Source organism: Tubulanus polymorphus, chromosome 7 (genome assembly GCF_964204645.1).
Source record: "Tubulanus polymorphus chromosome 7, tnTubPoly1.2, whole genome shotgun sequence".
NCBI lineage: Eukaryota > Metazoa > Nemertea > Palaeonemertea > Tubulaniformes > Tubulanidae > Tubulanus > Tubulanus polymorphus.
The window spans coordinates 15378407-15403410 of record NC_134031.1 but is presented as its reverse complement, the minus strand read 5'-3'; the positions used below and the strand labels follow the sequence as shown (position 1 = coordinate 15403410).

At 39.8% G+C, this 25004-nt stretch overlaps 4 protein-coding genes across 5 annotated transcripts; 2 read left to right on the top strand and 2 right to left on the bottom strand.

Moving 5' to 3' along the window:
• Positions 1 to 986: 986 nt before the first annotated feature.
• Positions 987 to 8535, top strand: LOC141909190 (retinal guanylyl cyclase 2-like). Its single transcript, XM_074799576.1, has 4 exons — positions 987 to 1050; positions 1097 to 1361; positions 5013 to 7641; positions 8191 to 8535. The coding sequence occupies exons 1-4, from the start codon at positions 987 to 989 to the stop codon at positions 8323 to 8325; spliced, it is 3093 nt and encodes a 1030-aa protein (XP_074655677.1). The 3' UTR covers positions 8326 to 8535.
• A 643-nt stretch (positions 8536 to 9178) lies between these two features.
• LOC141908829 (aquaporin-5-like) lies at positions 9179 to 13416 on the bottom strand. The gene is made up of 6 exons (XM_074799049.1): positions 13386 to 13416; positions 12537 to 12888; positions 11726 to 11840; positions 11278 to 11433; positions 9928 to 10008; positions 9179 to 9571 (listed from the first exon to the last, which is right to left on the bottom strand). Exons 2-6 carry the CDS (start codon positions 12830 to 12832, stop codon positions 9389 to 9391), a joined length of 831 nt encoding a protein of 276 aa, XP_074655150.1. The 5' UTR covers positions 12833 to 12888; positions 13386 to 13416; the 3' UTR covers positions 9179 to 9388.
• A 720-nt stretch (positions 13417 to 14136) lies between these two features.
• On the bottom strand, positions 14137 to 18729 carry LOC141908736 (zinc finger MYND domain-containing protein 12-like). Its single transcript, XM_074798906.1, has 8 exons — positions 18564 to 18729; positions 17979 to 18120; positions 17456 to 17627; positions 15809 to 15978; positions 15146 to 15268; positions 14934 to 15057; positions 14629 to 14774; positions 14137 to 14484 (listed from the first exon to the last, which is right to left on the bottom strand). The coding sequence occupies exons 1-8, from the start codon at positions 18668 to 18670 to the stop codon at positions 14368 to 14370; spliced, it is 1101 nt and encodes a 366-aa protein (XP_074655007.1). The 5' UTR covers positions 18671 to 18729; the 3' UTR covers positions 14137 to 14367.
• A 228-nt stretch (positions 18730 to 18957) lies between these two features.
• On the top strand, positions 18958 to 24250 carry LOC141908306 (adaptin ear-binding coat-associated protein 1-like). 2 transcript variants are annotated; one of them, XM_074798296.1, is made up of 8 exons: positions 18958 to 19053; positions 19563 to 19663; positions 19770 to 19874; positions 20365 to 20446; positions 20626 to 20957; positions 22329 to 22458; positions 22637 to 22649; positions 23638 to 24250. In XM_074798296.1, exons 1-7 carry the CDS (start codon positions 18965 to 18967, stop codon positions 22647 to 22649), a joined length of 852 nt encoding a protein of 283 aa, XP_074654397.1. In that variant the 5' UTR covers positions 18958 to 18964; the 3' UTR covers positions 23638 to 24250. The 2 variants fall into 2 exon arrangements, with proteins under 2 accessions (XP_074654397.1, XP_074654395.1); XM_074798294.1 differs by lacking the exon at positions 22637 to 22649.
• The last annotated feature ends 754 nt before the right edge of the window (positions 24251 to 25004 follow it).

Here is a 25004-nt window from a genome sequence, read left to right as displayed (position 1 = left end):
AATTTCACTTGGAATTATTGACAAACCGTTCGACAAAACAGCGGTTGAAAATCTCGATGTAATTTTCATATACACAGCGTGTAACAGTTCGTATTTACGATTTAATTTTGCTGCATATACGTTTCATTTCCGAATCTAATTTTGTATATTGTATGATAGGTCGTCGGATTTCCAATTACCGGTTTAAATAGTCGACCAATTTTCAACTGAAATTTAGTCGCCAGCTGCCTGATTTTCGAAAGGAAATTCTATTTTGTATACGTACGTTTTGATAGTAATCATTGAATCGCGACCGTGGATATTTATCGGCGATTGATTTTCTGATTGTACAGCTGCTTCGCGTGGAACGCATGTTTCAGTGACGTAGAACAACTAGGAATATGAAAAATGTCACGCATGAAACATATGGATGTTCGTTGTAAAGACGAAAGGGACAGCGTTGGAAAAACGTATTGCGTAATGTTTCGCGTTACCCTTATCACTGTTAGTCCGTCGATACCACGATCGGTGGCTCGAGTGTATAAGAGATGCTCGTTACAATCGGTACAAGCGAGCGGGATCTAATAATGATGTGACGAGTACGCGTAAATCTGGAGGATAAATACGAAAAACGCACGCATAAGTTGTGGCGAACGTGTTCGGGTAGGTTTGGCGAGAATTTCAATTAACAAGCGGCAGAATATATCGTATAATATTGAGTGTGCATCGGCCAGTAGTTACTCCGTTTACTGGTCGACGCGTGTCGATTATACACACCGCAACCAGGCAGACCGGATTTGCTGCATTTTAGAATTTCGTAATTTACACGACGATTATGGTGAAGTTTAGAGCTTAATGCGTGATTAAGTGTCCCCGTTTATCAGAATGATAATTTCGCGTATACCCGATTTGAATAACATGTGACACCACTAGATACGCGCAATGCTTTTCGATGTCACGAAATTTCACTCGCAAAACCAAGCACCGCCGCCACCGCCGGCATTTCCATGTCGTTCGTGTTCTCGTTCAAACGTAGCGACGCGATTAATATGAGCTATGAGGAACGCATCGGTAACTACCGGACTTATTGTTTTTCTATCTTTATTTCCTTGCCGAGTATTGCCGGAAACTAGACCGGTCGTGTCCATCGCGGGTTCCGGGGCTTCGTTCCCGGCCGAGGTTTACAGTTCCTGGATCGAACAATACAAGTTGTATCGCAGTAAGCACATCGACCTGCTCATGAGTTACACAGTTAAAGGATCGTCGGCAGGCGTCAGAGATATTCGAGCTTCTAAGGTCGATTTTGCCGGGTCCGACAACGGACTGGATGACAGGAATCTAGCTGAGAAATCTGAAATTCTAGAGATACCGGCTATGGCAGGGTAAGTATCGTACTCCATAATAGCATGACCGCCAATAAAGGTGAATTTTCCATCAGTACGCCTGATGATGGCTAATGGCATTTAGCGGAAACGTTGCTCGAAATATAATCATTTTAATACAGAGCTTTTCGTTTTTAACTGAATTTATTGTGGGATTTCTCTCGTAATTGTGTTGCCTGTAGTGGTGTTGTGACTTGTTTGGTTCAGTTCTTCGTTAATCTAGAGTTTTAAAATTGGGCTCGAATCTAAACCGGTATCAACACGTAAATGGTCTTGTCTTGTGGCGATAATCTGGGGTGTGGGCCCGGTTCCCTGGAGTTTGTCGTTAACGATTTCATCTATACGGATTACCCATCCGAACTCGTTGGATTTTCACTCGAATGATTTGTTGTGTTACAAAGTTTCTGATCCGTATGACCTAGAGTTAACAAGTAAAGTCTTACAGTTGGTATAAAAAGTCTATCGTTCTACTTTCTGATGGGGGTTTAGATAAACCCCGAAACTGATGGAAACTAAACTCTCTATATCAACTATTGGTTTTTACTTCATGATTCCTGTAGCTCTGTATCGATTTGAAGACGCACCGGGATCAACAGTCAGTCGTACAATTTCTTTACCTGTTCAGGCAACTAATTTCCGGAACGTATCGCCGAAACTCGCTCACCGTCGTTTTCTTGGTTTTGAACTCTAGTTTTCTCGTGTTCTCTTAATCTTACTGTGTATCTAAATGTCAATAATGTACATGACCTTATGTTTACAATCATCCTTTCGGTGTTGCTATCATATAATAATAATAATGATTGACATTTATATAGCGCGGGATCCTAACCTGAGTGGGTTCAGATGCGCGCCAATTTGGTATTATTACCCCCAGCCTATAACTCTGTTGCTATCAATCTAAATGCATTATCCCTAGTAAGCAAACCTTCAATATCATTAGGCCTATTCTTTGTTGAATAACGTCATGCATTCTATTAAAAAAGAAATTCACCTTCGTGACATAATCATTCATTCCAACACTTCTCGAGTACTTCACCCGGAGAAGGCTAACTCTCAAGGCCCGGGTTAGGAACCTGTTGTTACGACTTTGATACTTACAGGGATGAGGAAGGCTGCGGCCCCTTAAGGCTTTACTTGGCCCACACAGATAGCTACTTTCCTTTCTCGGCTTCTTTTTATAATTGCGCTTGTTGGACAAATGGTAAATTTTATTGCTGTTTGTTTTGTCTTTCCTTTATTCTCTGTATAGAGCCTTTCATATGCTTTCCATGAAATAAATTCAAACTTGAACTTGAACTTGGGCCATCATGCAGGCGATGGCTGGAAATTGTTCACCGTCGCAATTCAGAATTAATCATTCATTTCCACAACTTCTCAATTGCACAGCAAACACAAAAAAATTAAACTCTTAACGCCCAGTTCGGTATAGGGCTGGGGCAGACAAACTCTCGCTCTCTCTCTCTCGAAAAATCAATTAGTCGAAATTGACGTTATTAATTCCATCGGTTTGATTCCGCTGTTTATGCGTAATACGACTCGTTCAACAAGCAAAGTTCCGGCGTTTGAGTGAGTTTAACCAACAACGTTATAATTAGTAAAGCGGCGCCGACTGATGCGGCGGTGATATAACAACTCCGTATTCAGGCTAAAAATCTGCCGAATGACATGCGCGATACTAATTTATTAGTCATCGTCATAGTATTGAAATATATTATTATATGGGCCTAATGAATAATTCAAATATTCTATGTATTACCGTTCGTATGTAGTGAGTATACGTGTGTATGTGGGGTGATTTCCATCCATCAATCATTAGCACAAATCGAGCGAACGAACTAATTGCTAGTTGCATGCATTTGACGTATTTCGGTTTACCTGGTTTAGATTAGTTCTCTTTTTATGATCGCGTATGCGAATGGTATACGTAGATTTCGGTGTCTGCAATTCCCGCCACTGTTTCGAGTTAAATCAATTGAATTCATTTTCGACCGTTAATAGCCTGATCCGATCGATAAGTTCGAAAATATGACTCATGCGCGGAAATAACGATTTATACTTTGATTATCTAAGTTGATGGCTTTATATGCTCTCTCATTCTTGGAAAATGGAAAGATTGTTGTCGTCTGATTAGCGAAACCAGCCCCAGGGCCTGTTTTATAGATTTTAAAGGCTTACGCAGGAAAACGCCAAAAGAAACTGGCCCCTAGATGTGAAACGAGGCAGTTGGAGAAGCCATTACATGACTACCCAGCAAGAAATGTTTAAAATCAGTGTAATCCTTAAAGATAAATTTGTCTCAGCAAAGTAACCATAATTCCCGTATTAACTGACGATGGAATTAGATTGCAAACCCGCAGGTCCTGTCTCTATAATTCATCAGGCTTAGACTAAACCTCAACTACGTTGAACTTGGAAAACTATACTGATAATGAGGGGTATTATATTTTCTTGTCATTCGCTGATCTAAGAACTACTTAATTTCATCGAATGAGACCGTCTGCTGTTGCAAGTCATCCCTCGCCGATTGATGCTCGCCTTCACGCACGCGTGCAATCATTTTTATTTCGCTGTAAAATACAATCGGCTAAAAACTGTGAAAAAATACTTGAAAAAAAACAACGGGATGTCAAAGGACATTCTATTAATATCACTTTTTTGCAGATGAAAAGCACTGACGACGCGGCACTTGAAAGGCAGTGGAAATAGTGGAAATTGTGCCACCCCTGCTGACAACATGACGTGTTTTATCCAGCCTATTAGTGATAGATCACTTTTCGCAAACAACACGTTTCTCGTGTTTCCAATAAGCATCGTCGTAAGGGGGATATATTTCAGTACACACCGATATGAGCCAGAACTGCGCCGGGCGAAGGCCACATTCTCTAATGAGACAGCAGTCGGTACGGGTCAGAAATACAACCATAAATAGGTAGACAGCTTTAAACATCGACGAACTTTTCGATCGAGCAAAGCCGCTGATAAAATCGTTTCAACTTCGTTTAGATTCTAAATTCGAAAAAAATTCAATGTTCATTATACACACCGTTTGTCAATAAAACCATGGACCTAATTTAATACAATGCAATAAAATCCTCTTAGAAATATTGAGTCCGTCTTTCAAGTTCTCGGATCAATAACATCTGTACACTATAGCTATTGTCCAATTCATTTTGACTTATATGTAAGCAGGTGAAACGACACAGTTGGACATTTTATTTATATCGTTCCAACTGCGTAAATCATATAGTTTAATGCAGTGTTTTTCAGCAGCGTTACCTACTCTGGCGTTAGAGCGTACGTCGATTATTGAATGAACACAGTTGCCGGTGTATGAAACCGGCATAATTAATTAGCTGGCGCGTCGTTGCGAAATCCTATAAAATTCAACGTAACGGCGTTAGTATGGTGATCGATGGTTGTTTCAGCGTTTACTGAACGTGGCGAATCACCTTTTGTTCCGATTAAAAAAATAAATGTAAAACATACGATCGTTACAAAGGCACCTGCTTCACTTTTTCATAGCTTTTGTGCGGTTTTCAGTTTTAACACGTCGTAATTGGTATTGTAAAGTCATTCTCGTGCGGCTGTCGGCGATGACGCGCGAAATATCTTCTCAATAACCCTTAAAAACGATCTTTCCGTCTTTTTCAGAGCCATCGTTTTGGGATACAACTTGCCAGGAATTCCGAAGGGCCAAAAATTACGCTTGAATCGCGATCAAATAGTCGGAATATTCAACGGGACTATTTTGAACTGGAACCACGCGTCGTTACAGCGAACGAATCCGAATTTCACGTTGCCCGACGAGAAGATTTTGGTCGTCGTTCGCGCCGATAAGTCCGGCACGACATCGACCTTCACGCGAGCGCTGGGTTCGTTTAGCCAGGCGTGGAAGCGGACGAAAGGTTCGTTCTCGCAAGGACTGAACGAAACGACGTGGGAGCCGATACACTGGGAGAAACGCGTCATATACCAATACGGACATCGGACGCGCGGAGTTTCCGGTATACTGATGTCAATCAGGTACACGATCGGGTATCTGTCGCCATCGGACGCAAAAGAGGCCGGCATAAGCACGGCCGCCATCGGTAACAAGGCGGGAAACTTCATTGAAAGCGGCCCGACCGAGGTACAGAATGCTATGGACGATTTCATGGACGATTTCGATAGTAACCTAAACGTGTATATAGTCGACCCACCGGGAGCTCACTCGTATCCGATATCCAGCTATACGTACTTCCTCATTCATAAAAAAGGCTACGACGCCTGCGAGATAATCACCGAACTGGTCAGATTCATCGAATGGTTCCTGGTGGACGACGTCGCCAAAGATGTTTGCATCGCTCACAACATGACGGCGATGAGTCCTCGTATCGCGGAAAGAATCATACAAAAGATTCTCAAGAATATTTCGTGCCGCGGGGAAAACGTTTATCGGCTTATGTTAACGCAAAAGGAAGAAGAAGATTACGTAGCCGAAACGTGGGTCATCCCGGTAGCCGTGTTCATCCCGCTGACGTTCGTCGTCATATTCAGCCTGGTCGGCTATATCGTGTTTCAGCGCTACAAAGTTTGGAAGATGATAAACAGTAACGAATGGGACATACCCATCGAAGAGGTGCTGTTCTACTATTCGCCGACGGTGCGTAAGATGGGCAGCCGTTCGGGAAAATCTCTTAAATCGTTCAGTTCCATCGGCGATTCGGAGAGCTTTCAAGAAATGGTCGAATGCAGCACCGAAAAGATCCGCGAGGTTTTACAATGGCCGGGCAAATGGAAGAGTTACACGATTGGATTTCGGCTAATCGAACTATCCGACCTTGAACCGATGCAGACGGCGACGAAACGACTGTTATTGAACATGCGCGATTCGATAAATCACATGAACGTGCTGCGATTCTACGGACTGGCCAAAATCGAAAACGACCATTACGTCGTCAGTGATTACTGTTCGAAGGGACAAATTCTAGAAATCCTACGAGATGAAAAGTTCAATTTAAACCTAGACATAAAGTTTTCGTTAACGTCCGATATCGTGATGGGCATGGCATTCTTGCACGGACACAATATCGTGCACGGAAATCTAAAGTCGGCCTGTTGTCTGGTCGATTCCCATTGGACCGTGCGAGTTGCCGATTGGGAATACGTACAAATATACTCGACCATAAAATCGAAACGAAAACGGAGCCCTCTATTGGCGATACGAGCGTCCGCCGATGATATTGGAAAACACGAAGCTGCGTTTCGCGAATTCTGGACGGCTCCTGAGGCGATACGAGCTGGTTATGACATCGTGCCTTTGTCGTCGCTTGACGTGTATAGTTTCGGGATAATCCTATACGAGATATTCAGCAGGAATGATCCGTATATCGAACACGCCGATACGATGAACGCCGATGACGTACTAAAAGCAATCGTGAACAATAACCTACGACCCGAACCCGATGACGATACACCGATACAGGTCAAACAACTGATGGAGATAGCTTGGGCGGACGATCCCGCGACACGTCCGAGCTTCGACCAAATGGCGAAAATGATCAAACACGCGAACCCCACGAAAAAGAACATGCTCGATTCAATGATGGAAGAGATGGAATTGTACACGTCGTTATTAGAGGATAAAGTCGAAGAGAAAACGACAGAAATCGAAGCTAGCAAAATGAGCATACAAAGGATGTTCTGTAATTCACTGCCGCGAGATATCGTGAAACGGATCACTGACGGGTTTGCCGTCGATCCGCAGGAACACCGATCAGTAGCCGTTATGGCGCTCGAATTAAACAATCTAACTTCTGTGATGAACGACCCGTCGAAATGTCACGAAACGCTGACCGTGTTGTCGAATCTATTCCAAACACTAAACGATATCGTGAAGAAAAAGCCGGACATCTATCAGCTGCAGATGTTCGGCGACACGGTCGTCTGCATGTCCGGGCTGACGAAACGTATCGGTAAAAAGCACGTGAATCGAATCGCTTGCCTTATTCTGGAACTCGTCGACGCGTGCCTCAACTACAAACTACCGACCGGTGATTCGCCGTTGTCTTCCGCGCCGGTTAGCTTTCGTTGCGGATTTCACTGCGGTGCTGTGGTGACCGGTATGCTCGGCGAAACTTGCACCGGCAACTTCTGCGTGTTCGGCGACACGGTGAATACGGCCTTGACACTGATGTACACGTCGCAGACGAACTGTATCCAAGTGTCCGAAACCGTGCACAGAATTCTCTGCAACATCGGACGCTATATGTTCGAACCGAGAGGAGAGGTTTTCTTGAAGGTATGATCAATTTTTCTTTATGGATCATCTACATCGCTTCGGCCTCTGACACTGATTTTTCGTTCCCAATCAATTGCGCACCGCGATGCAACATGAAAATTAGCACACACATGCCATTGAGTTTTTATTTTGAATAAAAGTAACCACACAGTTAATACAGACTTTTAAAACGATTCCACTCTTTAAAAGAAATGACGAATCGAAACCGCAAAAACATGTATTGTTCCGTGGAATCAATAGAGCCCAAATGAATGTGCTTTCAAACAAAAAGGCGGTAATTCCGTGATTCCCTTTTGTTTGAAAATTGATACGAGGACGAACGGATCTATTGCCTCATTATTGGTGATGTATTGTGTATGTACCATTAACGAGGTACCAAACGTTTCATTAGCGAACGTTGTCACAAAAGAATTACTCTTACTAACACCGTACCAGTATGTCTAATTTATTTGTGATAAAGAGTGAAACCTTGGTATATTTTTTCTGCTTTATCTTTCTATCTAATCACGATTAGCAATACTAGCCAAGGCCTCGCGTTTTTTTCTTCAGGGGAAGAATAGTGTTATGACGTACTGGCTGAAAGGGAAAGACGACAGACAATTGGATACGTCAACAACCGAAAGACTGAACGGTTTAAAACGATTGAATGGCTTGGTGGAAGTTGTACCTCCGACACTTGTGTAGTTTCAGCTCGGAAGATTTGTTCGCCATGGTTAAGCGATAAGAGACCTCTACGAAATAACCACCATCCACGAAGCGTCCGGTTGTGAGAAAATTCAGCAGAATAATCGAGAACGAATGTTTGTCATTATATCAGTTTTATCTCAATGTTATTCCCTTCATTTTTTTTTAATTCCACGCCTGACTATTCGCACACTCGTACGATTTGAATAAAGCGACGCCTTCCATTTTAGAAAATAAAATGACACAGTTTATGAATTATCATTCCAGTTAAATTAAGATCGCTTGCTCAAGCTCGTTGAAGATCTTAAAAGCGAATGGATCTCCAGTGTCTGCTATTAAGATAGACGACCTTGGCGCACAATAAACAGTATTATATCTAGAAGCGCAAACCTACGTAATAGACCGATAAATGTCAACATGTCGGAGTGAGTGATTCGGTAGAGGAAACAGTTTCTGGCGCTTTGCAGCCACGTGGTGAGGTTTACTGATCTAACTATACGCATTCATCACCGCCGCTCCTATTCATAGAGGACTCAGTTCGTGAGAGATGCATCAATAGAGCCATTTAAAATGGCGTCCGTCTTGCTAAATAGATTGCTAGAAACGAGCTTGCTTGCAAACAAGGCCGTTGAGAATGTTGGTCGTCTATACGTAACGGTGTAGTTTGCTTAACCGTCAGTTTCAGAGACGTAACAAAATCGGCCTATTTAAAGATTTTGGGGATGTGTCATGACGTAAACCTCTCATCACGGTATCGTGATCGAAAAAGCTGCATAACCTCAAAGTAATATGACGACGCAACTGTTAACGATTCAATATTTCGACACATTGAACCTATTTGATAGATGATGAATACATAACATTTATTTCTAACAAATTCATTATTATCGATTGCTAGGTGCGCCAGGTTTTTTACATCCGTTGATACATAATTTAGATAAATACGACCAGTAAAGATCCTCGAGACTACTTAAGAGTGAATATCTTCTAAGTTTCGAGGCAAGCGTCAAGTTCATCACGCAAATTGTCCATTAGATATAAGAAACGAGGACAATTCGCGCGACTAGTTCTGATCAGATAGTGCTGGTACGATATATTCGCCGTATTGATCGGCTGGTCGGTCCGGATCGTAGTCCACGTCGACGATCCATGATTTTATCCGCAACGGACACGCATTGGCGGCGATTGTAAATTCCCAGAACAACGCGGACGCCGCACCCGCCAACATCGGTCCGATCCAATACACCTGGAATATGAAATAACCTTTCTTGATTAAAATCCTTTCAAATCAATTCTTAATTTCAACCCATTATGTAGAAGATTCGTAGATGAGTATTGTAGGTGGAGTATTGTAGGTTATTTTATTTGGCGCACGAGCTTTCGCTGCCGCGTATAGTAGCTTCATCGACCAGGTTGATGAATATAGTTAATTACATTAAGCCGGAAATTCGAATTTTTTATTAAGCTAATTATGTGAAACCCATTATGATATTTCAAAGAAGCAGGATTTTCCGAGAATCTAGCACTATATAACTGAACAAGGGATGCAAAGGTATAGAATGTATGTATATATGTTTTGCCGCCGAGGAATTTGATCCTTACCCAATGTGTTTTCCAAACGTTTCCCGCAACAGCCGACCCAAGAGTCCTAGCCGGATTCAGACTTGGCCCTGTGTATGACGCCTAGACACGCAAGTTTGAGAAAAAAAATCGATGTTTAGTTTACCTGAATTGACGACATAACACAAATTACCCGTCAAAACGCTAGTTACTAGTGGTTTTTCGAGTATTCCCGGTAAACAATTATTGGATATTTCAACGCAGCTTTTTATGATCCATGAAATATGGATTCACGTGGAAAAAGTATGTGAGGAGATGTTTCACGGCTAGAAACGGAAAAGCAAAGGTAAAATCGATGGTCGAAAAATGCGGTAAATTGATGTACGTGATGCTTGCTTTGGAGTTTACGCATTGAGTTGGTGTGGAAAAAAATATTACTAAAAGTTCATTGCTTTAGCTACCGGGTCGGTTTCAGTTAGCTTGATCAAGATTTTAAAGAGTGATGAGAGAAAATTAATTGAGTTAGCCCCCGGTTTGAAGTTAATACCTATCTATAAAACCGGCCCCAGGGTATTAGGCGGCTGGCCGAGTCAACTCTAAGCTCAGCAGAAACGAGAAATAAGGTATATATATATTGATTCTTAGCCTAAGTACTAGAATATACAGGGAAACTATGAAATCCAATAAACAATATGATGGATCAACAGGCTAAAGGGGCCAACTTGTTACATGAGTTGGTCTGTAACTTGAGACTCGTAAATGATGGTAAAAGATATCGTTAAGATGCGGGGGCGGATCTAGGAACTTTGGGAAGCTGGGGCCCAGAAGAAAAGAAAAGGCGTTTTTCAGTTAAAGTAGCCATGTCTAAGAAATATATCCGAAAATGGGCAATTTTCCCGCGAAACGATGAGTTTCGAATTTGCAGGCTTTAACAATTGTTGTCATGACGAAAAGGGCAATTTCAATGGGAAGGCAGGGGTCCGTACGGTACCCCTGAGACCACTCCCTAAATCCCACCCCTGAGATTTCATATCGCAAATCCGGATAACCTGATAACCAACATAGAAAAACCACTGGGAGTAACGTACGTATGAAAAGGAAGTACTGGCTGAAACGGAGATTTTTCGTGCTGTGAGTGAACAGCACAAAGTTCATTATCTATTTAATAATCTTTATATTTTACAGTTAATTTATCAATTCTAACGAGTAGGAACTCTTAGCAGATTACAAACAATACCATGCGATTGTGCTGGTAAACGGGCTGTTTGTATCTTCAATATATCGAGTTATTGTACACGATGCATATTTTATAGAACGGATACGATACGAGAGGAGATGAAAAATTGATATCAACTTGAAATCTGTTTCAACGACACTACATTGTGCACGTACCCCGCCGATTACGCAAACGAATAATGAAATGCCGATCGCCAACGGTCCCGAACCGCTCAGATCCTTCCTGGCGTTATCAGTCGACGCGAATACCGTCGTTACAAGCACCACGGTTAACACCAGTTCAACAATCAATCCTTGCCACGATTGAAGATCCTTAAAAAAAAATTTACGAAAGATCAGGGCCGTACCTAACATTTGAATTTTAGGGGGGGGGCAGAGAAACCCGTAAAAGGGCAGTTCTATAGGATATAACATATATAGGATATTCGCAAAAAAGCGCACTTTTCCAAAATTAATGGGAGGAACTGCCCCCTTGCCGGCCCTGAAGATGTAACGAAAATACATGTAGGGCCCTTGAGTATAATATTTCGGTATCTTTAATGAATTTTGATCCAAAATATCATAATAAAGAAAGAAATACAAAAAGACTTCGTAGTTTAGAGACCTTTGATACGACTGTGGCGCCGAAGCTTCCACCAACACTTGTAGGGGTTACACCCTTGACCAAAAGAGCTCCCACAATAGCACCACAACACTGAGCAACCAAGTACAAGAAAAACCTTGAATAGAAAAAAAAACATTCGTCATTTCCAATATATAAGTTAATTTTGCTCTACATTTTATGATTGCTGCTCGAGGACTAATTGTGCCGTGCAACCGAGATGGTACTAGCGATTTGCAAATGTCGATACCATCATATGAAAACGAAGCTGAGGAAGTTGAGCATATTATACAATGTATCGCATTACGATCATAATTATGCGCACAGGGTTTTCCCGATAAAGAATAGAAAAAAGTCATGGTGTCAGGTACGGTTCGATTTCTCACAAATCTACACTTATCAGAGAACGATAACCAACCACACTCAAACGTGGTGAACGGATAATAAGATTTAAAAAAAAACCCACTATCTACAAATTAAAAGAATTCAAAAACAAGAAATTTATTTATTCGAACAATCTGAAATATAAAAAAATACACGACGTTTCGATCTCACCCTACATCTGACGATGATCTCTAGAGTGAGATCGAAACGTCGTGTATTTTATATATTTTAGATTGTTCGAATAAATATATTTCTTGTTTTTAAATTCTTTTAATTTGTAGATAGTGGGTTTTTATCTTACTATACTTATCAGGTTTTACATGGCTAAAAGCTTGGTGCCTACGCAATCAAAATTCTGATCATATCTTTTTTATTCGGAAAATATTGGACATCATTAATTAAATTCAACTATTAAATTCACAAGTGTTACCTAATTGCGCTGATTTTCCTCGCAACTAACATCCCCAGAGTAACGGCCGGGTTGATGTGGCCTCCGCTTTTTCCGGCCGTAATCCAAACAACAGTGCCCAGTCCGAGTCCGAAAGCCGCTGCTATGCCCGGCGTTACGGGAGCTGGCGCTCCGGGCCAGGTTAACGTCGAGGTCACTCCAACTACCAGAAATAGCATCGTGCCGAAAAATTCGGCCAACAGCGCTTGATAAAATTGCAAACTTTTAAGATCTTCTAAACTACTCGATAGTCGGATGTTTTCGAGCGAAGCAGACATGACCTTTTCTCGTGTCAGTCGATCCAGTTCTTGTGAGAGTGCAGCTTCGCCGTTCTCTGTGTTTAAACACCAAGAATGTTATTTTACTAAACAAACCGAGGTTTCACATCACAGATACAGGCAATATACATATCAGAAGATCGGCAGATTTTTTACCCGCATTATAAGTTATATATATATATATATATATATATATATATATATATATATATATATATATATATATATATATATATATATATATATATATATATATATATATATATATATATATATATATATATATATATATATATATATATATATATATATATATATATATATATATATATATATCTGGTAACATGTGCAGTAAAGGATTAGTTAATATATGTATATGCAATATACAGTTAGGTATCGTATTAAGCTCTAAATACTATTCATGAGGTCCCATCTGTAAAAGCAAGTTAATGCGTGAGTTTGCACCAGGAAGGGTCCATTGATTAAATTCCAACGCTATTTCACCTAATTGAAAAAAGAAATGCCCGACAACCGAACTTTCCCGATTTCAAACCTGGGAACTCAATATGCTTGGAGGTCCGTAGTGTAAAAGATCCAGTGATGATTGTGATCGTGGTGGCCAAAGGCTATGGCTAGTGATCAGCCGGTTACGCTTGGTGACATGGTTGTTGTAGAATGCTTTATTCGCAACAACACCTTAGATAGCAGTTACAAGACCGTGAACATTCTACCAAAAATCCTTTATTTCGCTAGTACCACTGAAGTCCTGATCGGGTATTTTCTTATTGTCAAAATAAATCACATGAACTTCATTCATATTTCCAGTGACATAGTAAACCGATGGTCATACTGATACTGCAGCTTTTCTGCCCAGCTCGGCTCTCCCGAGATATCAGCTACAGCTCTAGTGTCTATCTTACCAAGTACTTCAAGACGTAGCTTTCAAAAATACAATACAAAAAACTTGCAAATCACTGTGCATACCGGTAGGGAAACAGGTTTCTCCGAGGAGTCTGATGATTTCCAGTATAAGTGTATCGTAAACCATAAGAAGCAAGTATTTTCATTTTCTTTCTATATAAATACATATACATATCACCAGCAACAGCTGTTGTTTTTGAATTACTAATGATCGAAGTTCAATCGAAGTTCTGTTCATTGTCGGTATGCCGCAGTCCTAGCTACATTAACTACATAATTAACGTCCCCTAAATGCAGAAAAGTACGTGCACTTTGTATCGACAAAAAAGAACGCGAATTATTCAAATTAATATGCCGTTTATTTTTCAACAATAATATAACGTTCTGTAATTCAGAAATTCCAACAAAAATTTTACTAAAATACATCATCATTTTTTTGCGAATGAATATATGTACATTAATTTTTCCGAAACGTTTGATTATAATCACGCAAGTATTATCACAGTCTATTACAGTACGTTTAAACGACTATAAGAACGCCACACTGCTGCTCTGTAAGATATCTTTTGAATCTTGGACGGATCGATGGTAATCAGGTTTTTCAAGTCTACTATCTAAATACCAGAAGCGTTCGTTAGGAAACGATCAAACGATGAAATGTCTTTTGCTACGGGGTCGTCTTCGGGAAAATCCTGACAAGTGCGAATCGCCACATTTTTGAATTCTACAGCCTGGAAAAGAAAATGTACCGGCTTAAACCACTATTTTTGTTCCGATTAGATTTTTGTTCCATTTACGCGTCAGCGTTCAAACGCTCATCAGTTAATTAAGAAGGCTACGCGTGATTGTTTCAAGTTTGCTCGGAGAAAACCTACTTTGATTCCATCCCGCAGAACGAAATACAGCATTGCCAGAGCATGAGTAACTTTAATCAGAGTCGCTTTGGTCACCTCGTTATTCTGTCCATAAACTTCCTGAATCAAGTTCAAAACTTTTTTTGCTTCGGCTTCTTGCGCTTCATCTGAAAAATTAAAATAAAAGAGTTAAAATATTTAGAGTTTACCAGTGGATAATTGACATAGTAACAATTAAACGTTTGTTGTTACTATTATATTTATCCATTGGTTATCTTAAAGCAACTTTGAGGAACTGACCCCAGAACGAACGACCTAAAACTAACCTAAACCAATATCCGGTTCTTGATTTATTTCGGCGACCACCAAACCGACTCCCTTCGGAGCGATTGGTGTTTTCGTCCTCATCTTCACTATCTTAAGCAAATGATCATACCATATATCTAACACCTGAACGAGAAAGAAGTTTTCATAAATTCAATGAATCAACCATCAACGTCGAAATAGTCGGCTCTAGTCATTAAGTAAAACAACTCACCCTTTTGTACAATGAATCTGCCGTTTCCATATCTTCTTTCCGCAAGAAAACGTTAGCCATGTGAAAATAGCCGCCCGACGTTCGAATGTCATCGCTTCCGAATTCATTCGAGGCATACCAAATCTGAATGAAAATAACACTATAAACTTCAGCAGCAGTTGAAAAGTTTATCAATTGCCGCTTGCAGATGAAGTTAGTATCAGTCAAAAAACAACTGGACATAGTTCCACGATTGACTCTAAAATTAGAATTACAGTGGAACCTCGTTACAACGAACTCGGATACAATGATTCTTCGGACATAACAAATATAGAATTTTGTCCCAAGTAAGACATTATTTGATAAATTTTATACTGGATATAACGAACTATCGTATATAACGAACATTTTTTCTGGTCTCATGAAGTTCGCTGTAACGAGGTTCCACTGTAGTTTACTTTCAATGTTTTCACTCTAAAATGAATTTGAACCTGGAACTGGATCCTGGTTCCAGCTCAGAAGCTAATTGCAAAAATATGTATCTCTTTATGTATTTTTCATCCGCTTTATGAATTTTTGCTAATTCACCTAAAAAGTTGAATGGAAGGTCGAATAACTTTCATATCCAATCTTCTGATTTCCGTTAATTCTAACACTATTCTATAAACAGCAGTTTGTACTCACATCATCGGCTAAAGATCTCAGAGCCTCGGAGAAGTCGCCTTTTGCGGCGTACAATAAACCGAGGTTACGGTACAACTTCGATCTGATGGCGTTTGAACATTCGGGCGTTTTCAAAACGGTCCACTGAGCTTGTGCCAAGTATTGTTCCGCTTGATTCAAACGATCTAACCCTGGGAGAAGCAAACAATATTTGACGTTCGTTTAAACCTTGCTTTAATTCGTTCAGCTCAACTAGCAATTATAGGTGCGTTCACACAGAACGTTTTTAATTTGAGGGTTTACACTACTGGTGTTGGAACCGTAGCAACTGCAGTGGCGGCAATAATTTACTGAATGAAATTTTTTTCTTTCTCTACTACGTTTTTGACGAAATTGAAGTAAATTCGCCGCGACAATATTAGAAACTGTCAAAAATTGGCAATTGGCTGTGGCATTCAAAAATTGCTTCCAATGCACCTGCACTATTCCAACAGTTGATCAAAACTAGCCCATTGAGTTTAGACCTTAGTTTAGAAGGATTTTATGTCCCAACTGCAAGTAACAGTGTAACCCTAATGGGTCTTAAGAAACGGCCAGGGCCTTCTTGTTATGGCTCATAACCTGACTAACTCAGCAGTGCATAGTACGTAGCTTCGAATTAGGGACCTCTTGGTTCCCAGTCCTCCACTCAACCAACTGAGCTAACTGCACAGGACATTGATTTGATCGAGCAAGTGAGAGTCCTTGGGCACAGTCTCTGCATACCAGAAGAGGACCCAACTTAAATACATCCTCTTTGTTGCAGGACGAAGACTCTATGTCCTGCAACATGGTAGATGCCCATCTCCAAGGGGTCAATCATCTATTATGTACGCATTAGGGGAGGGGGAGGGGTCAGTGCAATTGCGTACTGTAATGCTTAATGTATATTAAAAAATGGCCGATTACACGAACAGAGGGGGAGGGGGGTTGAAAAATTCAAATTTTATGCGTACGTAATAAATGAATGATCCCTAACCTGAATTGAATTCAGCAATTGAGATTATAATTACCACCTGTCACCGTGGAAGGGTAGGACGAAGCTTGCAGTCACCTGTCCCACAACCGACTGGTTATGGTAGAACGCTAGCAAAAAATCCCTTTTAGAACAAATTTAGACTGACTAAAAAGAGCGATCCAGGAACATTCTAAACGTTACGACTAACTTACTAGCAATAGCGTGAACGCAGCTTATAAAAGCATACTTAGGTGCTGCACTTGGATGCCTATGGAACACAGCCTCTATTGGCTTTCCAAGCATCCAGTCATGTATGTGTGTTACTATATATATGTTTTTCCTTGTTTGTAATCATACATATATATTATTTACAATGCATATAAACATGGCAAATAGATACTACACATATATATTAAATTTCACACTAACTTAAACTAGCAATAGTGTGAACACTGCTTTTAAAAACATACCTGGGTGCTTGGATGCCTATGGGACACAGCCTCCATTGGCATGTATGTAACTAAGTATTTTTTCCTTTGCTTGTAATCATACATCATTTATACTGCATACATACATGGCGAATAGGTATCATATACTATATTTTACACTAATTTAAACTAGCAATAGTGTGAAAATAGTAGTGTTTAAGAAAATAGTGTTTAAAAACATACCTATGCTTGCCTCTCCAAGTATGAGATATGAAGGAACTAATTCGATGCTAGCGATACCGTGAACATCGATAGCAAATCGTAACGACTGCATAGCCGCAGGAACTGCCTCTTCATGTTTGCTTTCGAATAATAATTTCTGACCGGTAGTTCGCGTCAGGTCGATCATCTGCCTCTGAAGAATAAAGAATGGAGAATTCAAAAAAGAATCTGGGTCAGTAGAAGCTTAGATTTAGCTTAAGACCAGTTTTAAGTCCATCTACATAACCAATCTAACAAATTACAACGGGCCCAGTTGCATATAGTCATGATTTAAATTTAAATATTTGTTTTAGAATGAAGTTGTTTGATTGTCCATAGAACCAGAATGGCTTTAGACTGGTCTTAAACCTAAGCCATGACTGCACAACTGACCCCAGTTTCATAGTTTTAAGGACCACTTTAATGGAATTAAGCCTGCACTGGACCCTGGTTTTAATTTTCACATGTGAATAATTTTAAGTCTAAGAACAGTTTAAAAACGAACCTGTTTTTCAAGGATTTGAAATCGACGTTTTTGTCGATCTTCCTCTGAGGCGATGAAAGGTGTCGCAGTTCTTAACGGTATGAGTAACTGACATATCTTCTCATGAATTCCCAACCAGTCGGCTCTCTGATGCTCCACGCCACTGAATTGAGAAAAAGGAGGATTTTTAATTGATATTACAATTTTGGATCTTACTGTAGGTAGTTAAAGCTGTCACCTGTGTGGCGCTTATGTGATTAAGGAATAGAGTATCATCTGTATCTGTAACAGCAGTTGCAAGTTTGTCCTGATGAGGCACTTGGAACTGGGAGGAGAGCGCTGGGTTTTTAGTCCGAGCGCAGGCCGATCATACGCCGGAACTAATCGGCAGTTGTTGCCTGGGTCGTCCGTTCATCCAGTTGAGGAGGTATAGTGTTGGTTAAGTTAGGTTAAAACCAGGACAACTTAACTGGAGTCGCTCCCAATTTCGTTTTCTGGTGGTACCGTAGGCGTAATACACAGTCACAGACACGTAGTGACACAGTCACTGGAGTGTCACTGACAGAGTCTATAGAGAAGAAAGATATTGGTTTCGTTAAAACCTACCAATAATACGTGACTCTACAATCGGTGCACTGAATAAAAGCAGGTTTCTGACACAATTCACAAACCAGCTTCACTCCTTTAGGATTTGCCAGTGGATTTAGCGTCATTTTCGTAATTTTTTTTGGAACTGATAATTTGTTCACTTCCTGGTTGCCAATATAAACAACGATCGCTACGAAAACTAAGAATCAGAGCTGAAACGACGTACATATCAATTCACTTAAAAACAATAAAAAAGACTACCCAAAATAGTTAAAAACGATGTTTATTCTTAATTAAGTCAACCTATTATCTTATCTTAAATCATTATGGGTATATATTTTCACGGCTTTCCGGGAAGCAATTTACATTTTACCAATATCGAAGAGTCCAGATCCGCGTTTTGCTGACAACCGAACAAAATGTCGGTGGATTACGAGAGCGTTGTGTGCGTGAAAAATGAGGTTTTCGTCTACCGTATACCCCCGAGAACTACGAACAGAGGCTACAGGTAAAAGAGCACAAACGGGGCTTCAATTTAATACCTAGTTTTTGATTATTCACCCGATAGTTATCCTTAAGATAACGGAATAATTGGCGAAAATTGCTACCGAAATCACTTCCGCATTTCACTTGCCAGGGTTGGTGTCACTGTATTTTTACAACCAATGATGAATTTATATGACATGTTTGTTAGTTTGTTTTGCTTTACTTCTTTAGGATCTAGGTTTGCCAGGACTAGATTCTATTGTAGATCATGTTCATCTAACAAGGGCACCGCCAGCCTCTGAACTGTGGTCCAATGCCCGCATTCTTTATTGCAGCCGAAGGACTCGATTTCGAACCAGCTTGTCACTCGGCACTCACCGATAGTGAATGCAACTGCTCCCTACTGAGTAACTGAGGCAGCTTTGATTCTGATTTCAGATGAACTAGCGTTTAGCATGCCCCACAATCCCAATCATTCGTCACTCGAAAACTGCTGTTTCGATAAAAGCAAAATTTCTATTTACTTTTTAGAGCCTCTGATTGGTCATTAGATCAGCCTGACTGGACCGGTCGAATGCGTGTAGTCGTTAAGGGTAAAGATTTAAGCATCAAACTTGAAGATAAAGCCTCAGGTTTGTACAATTAGAGAACAGTGGCTTCATATCTGTCGAAAGTCTGACTGAGATATGTGGTTTTTCGGTAGATGAAATTCTCAATGATTAATTTGCGATATTTCAGGTGAACTATTCGCTAATGCTCCCATTGAGGAATACCCCAGTACCGCTTGCGAAAGTGTTCTAGATTCAAGTCGATATTTTGTCATACGCATTAAAGATGTATCAGGTATGTAGTATGAGGGGCTGAGAGTCGAGATACCGCGTTTTGAATATTCTGGTCTATGAGTTAAAATCTCGCTGGTGGGGTCTTAGCTTTCAGGCTGCAACTACCCTTTCAGACGTTCAGGGTCGAGTTCCACAGTTCTGAGTTAAGATTTGACTCTGAGTTAACTCATTGAAATGAACTAACTTTAACTCAGAGTTAACTCTAACTCACAACTGTGGAACTGAGTCCAGCATTTTAGTGCTTAGTGTTGATGATCAATTTTGTATGCTGGTAAAATATCTGATGTTTGTAGTTATTTTCAATTAGAAATATCTCAGGTGAAGTCCTGGATGATCAGTTTTTGGCGGCGCGCCGATATCAGATAAAGTATCTAATGTCAGGAGCCAGTTGGTCAATATTTGTTAAAGATAACCGGCGGATAAATACCACAGTAAAAATTAACTTTTAATTGTCAATATGTCAACAATCAAGATTTGTTTTTTTTTGGCAGGTCGAAGTGCTTTCATCGGTGTTGGATTTGAAGATCGTAGCGACGCTTTCGATCTTAACGTTAGTCTTCAAGACCATTTTAAGTGAGTCGAGAAGCATCTGTTAGTTAGTATTAACTCATAAGTTAAAACTAGTTCATTTACAATGAGTTAACTATGGGTCAAATCTTAATTCGCAACTGTGGAACTGGGGCCAGACAAAAAAGCTCACCTACCTGTTTCAAGATGGAAGATTTATTTTTCGATGCGTTTTCATTTTTCAGGTGGTTAAAAAAAGAGAAAGATTTAGAAACTCAGTCAACGTTAGATTCGGGACCGAAATTAGATTTAGGATTTAAAGAGGGTCAAACTATTAAGTTGAACCTGCACACGAAGTCTGGCAACGGAACTAGTAAAGCTCGTCCGCGAGCGAGCGCAGGAGCCGGAGGTGCTATAGGCATCCTACCACCCCCGCCGGGAGGAATCAAACCGCCTCCATCGTCGGGTGCGACCAGTCGACAGCATCCTCATCCTGTGGCACCAGCCGCGCAGATGCAACCCCAACAACCAGCCGTAGGAAATCTATTCAGTCAGCAACCAACTGTCCAATCGCAAGGTGAATATTGTATTTACGGAAATGCGGTTTAGGGGGAGAATTTTCCAATTCAGAGATGATGACCCCCTACCCTTTGTGGTAGTGGTACTAACTCCTACCTCGTTGTAATTTAAAGAGAATCCCACTAGAATGCCGAAAAATTAAGTCCAAAAATGTTTCCTTGAGCTAGTAACTGTAGGTTTTTCAACGTTCTGGACCCAGTTTTATAGACTGGTATTAACTTTAACCCAGAGAGATAACTCGATTCACTTTCAGTTGAGCTAAGTTAATACCAGTCTATAAAACTGGGCCCTAGATTGAATATATATTTCATAATTTCTGTTGTATCTCAGTATTCTTGAAGATGACTATTAGAATAAAGTTGAAACATTGAATTAACTACCAGCTCAAGGAAACTTTTCAGACTTTATTTTTTCGTTATTGTGGCATTCTCTTTATATAAGATTGTCACAACACAAGATATATTCCTAGTGTCTTATTAATGGCGAACCTACCTTACGGTGTTTCTCATCAATGTCAGTCTTAATATACCCTCTAAATATATACATTCTGAAATGTCACTAAACAAATTGCTACCTATTTACATACACAGATCAGCTTCCAGTACCAGTATACATAATTAATGAACGCTGCTGCGGGTGTCAAAATCAATTAAGATGAGTCACAGTCTTTGAAGTATATATGATATACGTCACACTCACGATATTTAAGATTTAACGATGGAAATTTATTCCTTATTTGGAATACTACCCCAAAGGGTCCTTACTACTCCTCGAGTCCTTAAAAAACTCCTTCTAAATGGAATTTGCCTTTACAGGTGCTCGGAACTCCTTTCATTTGAAAAAAAATGCCTGAATCTATTTCAAACCTACTTCAATTTTGTGAAAGTTTTGTCTAGTTTGTAGTTGTACATTAAACTATGCCTAAATTGGTACAGTTTTGGGACTTTCGTTGACCCTATTAGCGGTAGTCAAATTAGAAACCGAGGTTAGGTAGGTCATAGAACTCAAATTTGATTTGAGCTCTATGGGTAGGTCTAGGATAAGAATTTGCTTACCAAATAAATAGATTTACCAAGATAAACAGCACTGATTTAGGAAGAGTCTACAATAATGAAAGTGATGCTGATACTTCCTTGAGATATGAAATATTCTCCTTTAAACTCCTAGAAAACCCCTCGTATCCAGAGGAATGTTTGATCCCTGTAGTAGGGACCCTGTACCTTTGCCTTTTTGAAATAAATGAAATCTAGCGTGATTCATAAATCTTTGAAGATTTTTTCTATACCCGAAGTGTAAACGAATATTCTTTTTGCTTAGTCGTCGATTTTGTGTTGGTCGGGTGTTCATTTGTTACGTCTTCGTTTTTCAGCTCCACCGCAACCAACAGTTCAATCTCAGAGTAATATAGATTTATTGTTAGACTTGGATGCACCTGGCGCGGCGAACGCTGCACCTGCGGCTCCAGCCACCGACGTGTGGGGCGATTTTGCGTCTGCCAAGTAAGTAGTACCTTGTTTTCGTTACGTGAGCTACCTTTAACCGATAACACTCCTCTTCAACTAGCGTTTTCGAAAGCATCGGAATCAAATAAGTTAACGTTTCTTTCCATCTGTCTCAAAATCATTCTAACGAACCCTCGACGTAAAATTTATATAATGTCTATCTCTTGTGCATCAGAGGTGGCTTTTAGGTAAGTAAAATCTATAGATAAAACCTATATTCACTGCTTCGTTCCTCCGCTATCAAAGCATACCGGTAGATATTTCGACAGACATTCATTAAGCCGATAATTCAAAGTTTAAAATCATCTATTTGTACTTCGTATTTGTATTGCACTTTATCCTGTTTTCCCTGCTTCCGTATATTTTTTGTATATTTTTTGTATTTTATGACAGGGTCCCTATGACTCCTTGATTCTTCGAAAACTCCTTCTAAACAAAAAATTTTTTTTTCAAGGCCCTTGAATATCCTTGAAGTTGAGCAAAATGTCCAAAAGTGTTAGAAAACTCCTTGCATTTTTAAGAAATTGGCAATTGGAAAATTTTAGACCTAGTTAGTAGTCATATGACTTTTATACACACAGATTCCACTGAATTAAATGGTTTACCAATACCAATTTAGGAGGAGTCTAGAGTAACTTGTGAAAAGTGATGCATACACTACTCGAAATCTTAAATATTCCCCTTGAAAACACCTTGAAAAGTCCTTGAATTCTGGAATGACTGATCCGTAGGGACCCTGTATGAGAAGCTGTTTATTGTGCACTTCATGAAATTATCGGTTATTCGAGCGTTCCCGTTGAAATTTTTAATTTAATGCATTTCGCCAGAAACATTGCAATAACCGCAGTCGTGTCGGAAAGCGAATATCTCGTTCTACGGCTAAGGATACATTACAAAGTTTCAACTAAAACGCATAGTTTACTGTATAAATAACATCGTTCAAACTTTATTAGTGAAAAACCCGCCACCCGACTTAAAAATGAAGAATGAATGAAAGGATGGATCTTCTTCCGTACTGGAGCCAGTTCCACAGTCCTGAGTTAATTCATTGAAAATGAACTGATTTCAACTCAAGAGTTAACTTAAACTCACAACTGTAGGGTCCTGAATAATAACTTCTGAAATCATCTTTATTCGAACGTTATAGATAAATGTTGATTCGTAATTTTTTTTCAGCTCGCAACAAACGAACACTAGTTGGGTCACATTTTAGTTATAATAAACAGTTACAGACAGCAGGGCGATATACGTAATGAAGAGACTTCGCGGATGTCGTGATAGAAAAAAGCAGCGACAACTCCTGACAGAAAAACCCTACTACCCTGTTCAGAGATAGTTGGTACCGGTTAAATTCAGTGCGCGAGTTGCCCCGTCGCAGAACTTACACGGAAAAAATTCATCGGATCCCAAAAAAAGAATCTCGACAGATGACATTATTACGCGCGCGGTTTAGTAAGGAATCGATTGGTCTGGCGAAACGTATCATCTACATGGAATCTACCTGCGTCGTGTTTATTATGTACCGCGGTCAAACTCGCTTAAGTCATCGTAGGTCTGATCGTATCGTGGATGACTTAATCGACCGATGACTTATACTTGTAGTAAACAGGGTACCGGCACCACTTCTGTGGCAATCGAGGATTCCATTTATGGCAGGTGAGGATCCACCAAGTTCTCTAGTGGTTGCTCGGTTACCGCGCTCTTATTTCTTCTACATTTCAATCAAATTCGAATCAACTCTCTGCGGCAAATCTTTTTTCTTTTCAGTAAAACTATGCCGTACACTCATTTGGGATATATATATATATATATATATATATATATATATATATATATATATATATATATATATATATATATATATATATATATATATATATATATATATATATATATATATATATGTATATATATATATATATTGTTGCGCCATCTGGTGTGCTGGTGTGCTATGAATTGCTACTGGGCTCAGTTTCACAAAAAAGTTAAAACTCAAATTTTTGGTGAACATGTAATTGCCATTGGTTACTTCATGTGGCAAAAATTCAAACTTAACCGTTTTAAGCTTACACTTTTTCGTGAAACTGGGCCCTGAAAATAAATAGATGACTTAATGACTTCGACGACTTATTATCTGATGATGATATAAGCGAGTTTGATCGTGATTATGGTTGTGTTATCTGAACTAACTAGTCATAACATACAATACTTAAGTGTAAAAGAAAATCCAAACAAACCATTATTCTTATAGTGTATTAGTAATTAGCATGCATTGTATTCGGTACCTGATCCGAGAACAGCCTGGCTGCGGACGAAATGTCGGGAGTCCATATTTTGTCGGTTTCGTTCTCGAGATTTTCAAATGGCAAAAAAAATCATTCCAAAAATGTAGAATCTTAGGGTAGGCTTAGTTCGATGTGTAAATATATTCGATATCTATAGAGTATCCAGGGGCCAGTTGCTCAAAGACAACCGGTGGATAAATACCGTAGCAAAAATAGACTTTAAATTTTCACCATGTCAACTATCCATTCTAACCAACT

What these genes read in the sequence shown, in the direction of transcription:
- LOC141909190 (XM_074799576.1), top strand. Translation starts at nt 987, where the DNA reads ATGTCGTTCGTGTTCTCGTTCAAACGTAGCGACGCGATTAATATGAGC. An exon ending in GAGCTATGAGGAACGCATCG is followed by an intron (nt 1,051 to 1,096) that starts GTAACTACCGGA and finishes TTCCTTGCCGAG; the next exon opens with TATTGCCGGAAACTAGACCG. An exon ending in GAGGAGAGGTTTTCTTGAAG is followed by an intron (nt 7,642 to 8,190) that starts GTATGATCAATT and finishes TTTTTTCTTCAG; the next exon opens with GGGAAGAATAGTGTTATGAC.
- LOC141908829 (XM_074799049.1), bottom strand. Translation starts at nt 12,832, where the DNA reads ATGTCTGCTTCGCTCGAAAACATCCGACTATCGAGTAGTTTAGAAGAT. An exon ending in AGGAAAATCAGCGCAATTAG is followed by an intron (nt 11,841 to 12,536) that starts GTAACACTTGTG and finishes TTTCTATTCAAG; the next exon opens with GTTTTTCTTGTACTTGGTTG. An exon ending in TCGTTTGCGTAATCGGCGGG is followed by an intron (nt 10,009 to 11,277) that starts GTACGTGCACAA and finishes TTGCGTGTCTAG; the next exon opens with GCGTCATACACAGGGCCAAG.
- LOC141908736 (XM_074798906.1), bottom strand. Translation starts at nt 18,670, where the DNA reads ATGACGCTAAATCCACTGGCAAATCCTAAAGGAGTGAAGCTGGTTTGT. An exon ending in AGAACCGGATATTGGTTTAG is followed by an intron (nt 14,775 to 14,933) that starts GTTAGTTTTAGG and finishes TTAATTTTTCAG; the next exon opens with ATGAAGCGCAAGAAGCCGAA. An exon ending in TTCTGCGGGATGGAATCAAA is followed by an intron (nt 14,485 to 14,628) that starts GTAGGTTTTCTC and finishes TTTCTTTTCCAG; the next exon opens with GCTGTAGAATTCAAAAATGT.
- LOC141908306 (XM_074798294.1), top strand. Translation starts at nt 18,965, where the DNA reads ATGTCGGTGGATTACGAGAGCGTTGTGTGCGTGAAAAATGAGGTTTTC. An exon ending in ACGCATTAAAGATGTATCAG is followed by an intron (nt 19,875 to 20,364) that starts GTATGTAGTATG and finishes TTTTTTTGGCAG; the next exon opens with GTCGAAGTGCTTTCATCGGT. An exon ending in GGCGATTTTGCGTCTGCCAA is followed by an intron (nt 22,459 to 23,637) that starts GTAAGTAGTACC and finishes ATTTTTTTTCAG; the next exon opens with CTCGCAACAAACGAACACTA.